This window comes from Musa acuminata, chromosome BXJ2-1 (genome assembly GCF_036884655.1).
Source record: "Musa acuminata AAA Group cultivar baxijiao chromosome BXJ2-1, Cavendish_Baxijiao_AAA, whole genome shotgun sequence".
NCBI lineage: Eukaryota > Viridiplantae > Streptophyta > Magnoliopsida > Zingiberales > Musaceae > Musa > Musa acuminata.
This window is the reverse complement of record NC_088338.1, coordinates 13070850-13078957: the sequence shown is the minus strand read 5'-3', so window position 1 is coordinate 13078957 and position 8108 is coordinate 13070850. Positions and strand designations below refer to the sequence as shown.

The window sequence follows — 8108 nt, the reverse complement described above, 5'->3', positions numbered from 1 at the left end:
ATTTTAGTTAAAGCATAGTAAGAAATATAAAATACAACATTAGAGAGCTTTAATGACTACATAATAATTATATCATAAATGCATAAGAACTTCTTCTTGATAAAATTACACATTCAATATCAAGGGCTTGGATTGCAAACTTGACTTCATCACCCTTTCTAGAGCCAATATAAAGTCTTTGATTTCAATAAGCAAGCCTAAACAAAACTTTGGATCAGTTGGCATAACTAGAATCTTGATTACAAGCACTCTAGAAATGCTACTGTAAGTTCAAACTAGACAGCATAAGACCTGACGAAGAAAATTCATTCTACATATTGCAATTGTGGTTACCCAAGAAATGAAGAGAATAAAACCATTAATAGTTTACTCCCTAATTTCATCAGAAGAAACACACTCAATTGGGAAAAACCTAAGGGTTTATAGATCATTAAATTTTGGTTATACTATTCCACAACAATTTTGGAAAGGAGAATAGAACGACCCATATTATAGGAGTGTCATTTGGTCAATAAGTTACTCCCTAATTTCACCCGAACAAACACACTCAATTAGAAAAAATCTAAGATTAAGGAGAGTTTATAGATCATTAAATTTTGATTGTAGTATTCCATAGAAATTTTGAAAAGGAGAAAGCAAAGAGCCCATATTATAGGAGTGTCATCTGGTCACTAATCCTTCTCAAGAATATGACAAATAACAACCACCAAGAGAGAACTCCAAGATCACAAAAAAGGTAGCTTTGCATTTAATATTTCTATTTTAAGGCCACAAAAAAATTTGAAAATTACATTTTCTTTCATAATTTTTGACTTTCTGAGATTTTCTGATTTTTTTTTTATTTCTCTAACCCAATTCCCTAGCTTCAAGCGACATTAACGTAACCAAAGAACCCGCTAACACCAAAGCTTATTCAGCCAAATAGAAAGCAACTACGATTGTGACTATTTGGATTTAAATCACAACCATTGAAAAAATCAACATTATACAACCCCAATAAATATAACCAATAATACAACATCTCAATGGATGGCAATAGCTATCCATGATGTCTTCACCTATTAGTGTTGTTGACAACACTGGATGACTTTTATGAATCTTGAAGGAGACATATATAAAGAGATGCACAAATTACTAAGTATGACATGTCATGTAGGACTAGATAAGTGGCATCAATCAAATATTTCCTATGTAAGATTAAAGAATGGAGTTCATGTCAGAAAGATGCCTCAGAAAGATATATTTTCTGAATTTCATCATTCAATGACACAGCCAAAGTAATAATATACTCCTAGATTTTAGACCTCTAGAAGTGCACACTTAGAGCAACTATAGAACTATTCGCTGCATCATGATCAATGGGGGAAATAGAAACATACTTTTGGCAAGTGTAACAGCATGAGCTAATTGTGCAAATTCTTCAAGTGATTCATCAACAACAAATGATGATGTTGATAATTCAGTGCCTTTACATTCAACTCCAACAAGGTAGGCTTCCTCTTGACAAATCTATATTCTTAATATGATAATTTTTTATTTTTAAAATGATGAAAAAATAAGCTAGATATCAGTTTGTAATATATTTTTCCAGAAAAGTGCAAATTGAAAAAGACACAAATAAAAGAGAAAAAACAAAGGCTAAAGGAATTGAAATGTGTCTAAAAATATTATTCATGAATAATCTGTGATAAAAGAATATCTAGGATGCAATTCAAGAGTGAGATAATGTCTCTTTTGTCTTTCTTAACAGAAAGACTAATAAAAGTCATAATTCTTGTATAGTAATTATCAATAATTGGCAAGCAAAGTTACAGAATGTTAAGGGGCAAGCCAGAAGAGCAAGCAAAAAACTAATGACTTTTCAATAATCAAATTTGAGAAACCACTAGAGATATTCTCTAGTAAAGGTAATATAATAGCATCAACAAAAAAAGATACTCAAACCTGATTCTCAAATTCTATAAGTGAAGCATCTTTGCTTTCGGTCTCTTTGTCCCTGAATGAACAAATAAAGAATGTGCCTTGATCATAAAATAAAAGAAAGATAAACCTCAACATATGAGTAAAGCATCACAAATGGCAGTCTATAAGAAAGTTGCTGCAGGTGAAATTATCTGCATACCATGAACCATGAAGTAATTTGCTAACTTAATCATCATGGTGATTATAATCAAAAGATATTAGGCAAATCTATTATACAAAACTGAAAACAAATGAGGCCTGCACTGATATGATTACTAAGTTGACATAAAGAAGTACATCACGTTGCATATCAACTCATGAATAACACAAAATTTGATATAAAAGAAAAACTGAATCTGGTTAGCATCAAATAAAACTATGTAGCAAAATTCCTAATCAATAAAGCTAGACAAGAATGGACATGATAGATAGGAAGAGCTGTAGAGTTTACTAATGAATCATGATAGAAAGATATATTTTCTGAATTTCAACATTCAATGACAGCCAAAGCAATAATATACTCCTAGATTCTAAACCTCTAGAAATGCACACTTAGAGCAACCATAGAACCATTCGCTGCATCATGTTCAATGAGGGAAATAGAAACATACTTTCGATAAGTGTAATAGCATGAGCTAATTGTGCAAATTCTTCAAGTGATTCATCAACAGCAAATGTATTATATATTCAGTGCCTTTACATTCAACTCCAACAAGGTAGGCTTCCTCTAGACAAACCTATATTCTTAATATGAAAATTCTTTAGTTTTAAAATGATGATAAAATGATCTAAATATCAGTTTGCAATATATTTTGCCAGAAAAGTGCAAAGTGAAAAACACACAAATAAAAGAGAAAAACCAAAGGCTAAAGAAATTGAAATGTGTCTAAAAATATTATTCATGAATGATCTGTGATAAAAGAATATCTATAATGCAATTCAAGAGTGAGATAATGTCTCTTTTTTCTTTCTTAACAGAAAGACTAACAGAAGTCACAATTCCTGTATAGTAATTGTCAATAATTCACAAGCAAGGTTACAGAATGTTAAGAGGCACGCTAGAAGAGCAAGTAAAAAACTAGACTTTTCAATAATCAAATTTGAGAAACCACTAGAGATATTCTCTAATGAAGGGCTAATATAATAGCTTCAACAAAAAAAGATACTCAAACCTGATTCTCAAATTCTAATAAGTGAAGCATCAATGCTCCAGGTCTCTTTGTCCCTGAATGAACAAATAAAGAATGTGCCTTGATCATAAAATAAAAGAAAGATAAACCTCAACATATGACTAAAGCATCACAAATGGCAGTCTATAAGAAAGTTGTTGCAGGTGAAATTATCTGTGATGTTAGGAAAATCTAAAGCATCACAAATCTAAAATAGTTAACAAATGCTTGATTTATGATACTTAATCATCACGGTAATTGTAATCAAAAGATGTTAGGCAAATCTACTGTACAAAACTGAAAACAAATGGAGCCTGCACTGATATGCTTACAAAGTTGACAAAAAGAAGTACACATCATGTTGCATATCAACTCATGAACAACACAAAATTTGATATGAAAGAAAAACTGAATCTGGTTAGCATTAAGTAAACTATGTAGCAAAATTCCTAATCAATAAAACTTGACAAGGATGGACATGACAGATAGGAAGAACCGTGGAGTTTTCTAATGCTCCAATTTGAGCTCAATCAAATAGGAAATACTAGACTTGATGCCACTTTTGATTTCAGATCTGAGATTAGCTTTGTTAGGTTGAAAATCTTAAAGCCAAACTAACTAGAATGGTCAAAGCCACACAACTGGGCCAAAATAAGCATGTCAATTAAATGACTCAAAGAAACAATCACTTAAATGTTTCAACTGGAATTATCATGTCAATTTAAACCTTTTACATATGTGATATTAGGAATTAAAATCAATAATCACAACAACTGCTGATAGCTTATTCTCCTTAAATAAACAGGTAAGGTGGAATGAAGAAATACCAATTCAGAGGTCAGTTTTATACTCACAAGTAGCAGATTAAAACTACAGCACGTGGATGATGAAACTCATGATAGATGACTGCAATAGCATAATTCAAAATACTGAAACAGTAGCCATGTCATTAGTTGACGAGCATTTGTATGAAACTTAGCAAGCTTCTCTAACAATCTCATGAAGATTGATACTAGTCTGCTACAATGCAACAGCTAATCAGCAAGAAAAATCCTGCAAACCGAAATAATCACAAATTAGAACGTTCAGACTCAATGAAGATCTTTTTATTACTATAATCTAGAAGGACCAAAACGATATTATCACTATAATCTAGCATTTGTTAACTGTTGGTATCGTAAGCTAATTTTCACAATTTAGAACTTACATAATATCCTATTTGACTCCATTTATCAAGCTCTATCTTAAGACCAGCAGAAGACAGTCTATTAATGGAAAGCCATGAGCCTCTGTTCATATCACAGAAAAAAAATGTAATAAACAGAATCATAATACCTCATCTTTATCAAACTCATAAAATTATTTGTTTGATATCTCTTTACTATTAAATATTCAATTTGGTTTGCAGTTCTTATAAGTATGATAACTACATTCTACAGAAATTATGATACATCCTTTTAAAATTGAAATATTTTAAGCTTGGATTTCACTCTTGAACTTATATTTTACTTGTAGGTTATTCACTATATAGTAACATATTGAAACCATTTAAGATTACAAATTATACACTTTATAACCAGTTTTTTCAACGGCAAGAAAAGTCTGAAATTCAGGAGGCTACATTACAATCATAAGAAACCTCAACTCAGCAGAAACAAAAAATATATATAAACAACTACCTCGTTGGTCTAATTATGCATAATTAGCATAAACAAACAAAGAATAAGATCAACATGAAGATTATCAAATTTAAAGAAGGAAAAAAAAATCATTTATCTAAAAAGACAGAACTATAATAGTAGAATGTAACATGGTTAAAAATATTAAAACTAGGACACATAAAATATAGCAACAATGATGTAGGGGTTATAGATTACATGTACCATCAATATGGCAAAGGTTATAGCAATATATGTGCAAAGCTGAAAGAAAAATTGGATACAAAAATCAGACTTGTAGCTGCATCCACATAGGCTCATTTTAAATAGACCTAAAATGCTGTAAAAATTAAAGCATGGTTCTAAATTTTTCATCTTAGGCACTTGCACTCATATCTAAAGATCACAAATCTATAATTCTTGTATGAAAATATGTTGTCTCTTTGATGCCACAAACTTCTCTATGCAATGCTACCAGCAATGGATTTTCTTCTCAAGCACTAGAGAAGTCTTCTGTATTATTCTCATAATATTTTCCAACCATCAGCATTTTCATCTAGTGATTGAGAAGTCAAAATGAAGATTCTCAAATTTAAAGAAGGAAGAATTAACAAATCACCTAAAAACATACAACAAGAATGTAACATTGATAAAAATATTAAAACTAGAACACATAAAATATAGAAACAATAATGTAGTGCTTATAGATTGTATGTGTCATCAATATGGTAAAGGTTATACCAAGATATATGCAAAGCTGAAAGAAAAATTGGATACAAAATCAAACTTGCAGCTGCAACCACATTGGTTTGTTATATAATAAACCTATTAAAATGCTGTAAAAATTAAAGCATGGTTGTAATTTCTTACTTAACTTAGGCTCTTGCACTCGTATATGAAGATCTTAAATGTATGATGCTTGTATGAAAATATGTTACCTCTTTGATGCCACAAACTTCTCTATGCAATGCTATCAACAATGGATCTTCTTGTCAAGCACTAAAAATGTTTTCCGTATTACTCTCGTAATCTTTTCCAACCATCAGCAGTTTCATCTTATGACACTAAATTGGGCAAAGGGCATAGTGTTTGCTTTAGGTTTTGGTGGTTTGGGAGTCTCAAAGACATTCCAGAACTTGAGTGTCTCATCTTCTGCAGCAAAAGCTACTACACCACCCAATGGGCTCCCAGCCAAGTAAAGAACACGAGATGAATGACCAAAAAGCTCAGCTTTTCTCGTCATGGATGTGTAATTCCATAGGGTGAGTTGATTGTTTGGAAACCCATGGGAGGTCAGCAATTCAGATTTGTTCTTGTCCCACAACAATGCACAAACTTCAGAGCCGGTATCAATTGAGTTCAAGCAAACACCATTAGCAGCATTCCAAAACTTAATGCAATGATCATTGCGTCCTCCACCAGAAGCCAGCAGATTGCTCCTGGTAGGGCACCAATCAAGGGCCCTCACAGTGGAAGTGTGGTTGTTGATCTTGTGAAGCAATTGATGTTGGCACGGATGGTGATTTGCAACAGCCATGCGGGCGTCCCATATGTGCACAAGTTTGTCCTTCCCTCCGCTTGCCAGATATCGCCCAAACAACTCGGACCATTTAAGACTACAAACTTCAAGTCGATGCCCTTTATAGTCACAGATGGCCAGGTCATCTTTTCTAATGTCATAATCAACAACACTACCATCGGATTTCCCAGTCGTCAAGATTGCATTACTTCTCCAGGCAAGTGAACAAACAAAGGAGTGGCTGTCACCTTGGATCCCAACCAACAGACGTCCTGTTGCTGCATCAACCAGATCTAAATCTGAATTGCCAAATGCGACAGCGAGAACTTTGCCGTCTGGGGACCAGCTGATGCTAGTGACAGGGCTGTTGTTTTCTAAGGCTCGTGAAAACTTCGTACCAGACTTATTCGCAGCATTCCATATGTACACTGTGTCATTGAGGCCAATCGCCAACACATTATTGCTTCCCCAGTCGAGGAGATTCAACCTATCATCATCTATGATGTCATAAGCAGCCAAAACCCTATCTGGATCTTTTGGGATTCGTCTCTGTTGCTTCTTGTGCGGTCGATTGTCCTCGTCAAATTGGCACACCTTGTCGGCCGGTGATTCGGGTGCACTCTTGAATGCGAAAATGCGAGATCTGTTCTTCAAAATACATTGAACAAGAAGTTTTTGGTACGCTGCACTCGATGGGGATTCTATCGAACCATCACGCTGAGGTCTGGAAGGCATGGTTAGAGCACAGCGCGCGAAGTCCATGTCCATCGCCGATCGGACCGGGATGAAGCGGTCGTACTCCACACGCCTGGAACGAGAAGAAGCCATCTTGCCAATCGAAACCAGAACGAGAAACGCCGAGGTGACGAGAGACAATCAAGAAAACCAGAAAGATCGAACTTCCCAAAAGAAACTTGAAAACCCAGACGATCGATAACCAAGAATTGATCAAAAAGAACCCCGAGAACAACAAAATTTCTGACTTTTGGTCACGGAAATTGTCAAGTATATCAACCAAAACGAAACCAAATCATCAAAATTCAACAATATCTTGAACCCTAAAAAATTTCGACAGCGAAGCGAAACGAAACCTCAAGCAAAGGAAAAGGAATGAGATCACCACAACAAGAATCTAAATTCTCCCCTAAATCGGAGGAGAGGACGCTCACTCCCAGCCGACGATCGGTCGAAGCTTTATCCTTTCGTCGGAGAGCAGCTCCGACCTTCGCAGAAAGACGAGATCGCCAAGAGAGCAAAAGGAGAGCCGAGAGCAGAGCGCGCGAGAGCCGAGAGAGGTTATGAGGTTCGCAAAAGGGTGGTCTCGGCTTATATAGACGCCACCGACCCAGCCTTGTGTTATATCGTGAAATCGTGCCGTTATATTCAACCGACCAATGTGTACTGACGTTGAAACGTCCCGTTATGTTTAACTAATAAGGTAACGGCATTGAAATCGCACCGTTATATACACATTAATCACCGTCAAATTTATGTTGCGTTACAATTTCCTGAGGAATTCTGTCGTCGAAGAGGTAGCAACAATTGCTTGTAATTGAGCGTTTCACTTCAACGACAAAATATGTTAGAGAACAAACTCAAGACGGAAGTAGAGATGAAAGCAGATCATATGTTGATCTAATCAAAGAACTAGTGGATTCTGGAGTTTGATTCTACTGTCTTCAAGAGTCAGATAAAGGCCTAAGACGTGATTTTTTCTTATTTATCTCTAAAAACTCATCATCTTCGTAGCTGATGAGATTATCATTTTTAAGAAATATTTTAAACTGATAAAATTCCTAC

The 8108-nt window shown here is 34.6% G+C and overlaps 1 protein-coding gene across 2 annotated transcripts; it reads right to left on the bottom strand.

The window, feature by feature from the left end:
- Positions 1-5728: 5728 nt before the first annotated feature.
- Positions 5729-7593, bottom strand: LOC135598115 (cell division cycle 20.2, cofactor of APC complex-like). 2 transcript variants are annotated; one of them, XM_065091648.1, is made up of 2 exons: positions 7478-7593; positions 5729-7116 (listed from the first exon to the last, which is right to left on the bottom strand). In XM_065091648.1, exon 2 carries the CDS (start codon positions 7074-7076, stop codon positions 5841-5843), a length of 1236 nt encoding a protein of 411 aa, XP_064947720.1. In that variant the 5' UTR covers positions 7077-7116; positions 7478-7593; the 3' UTR covers positions 5729-5840. The 2 variants fall into 2 exon arrangements, with proteins under 2 accessions (XP_064947720.1, XP_064947721.1); XM_065091649.1 differs by having other exon boundaries at positions 7432-7592.
- Between the last annotated feature and the right edge of the window lie 515 nt (positions 7594-8108).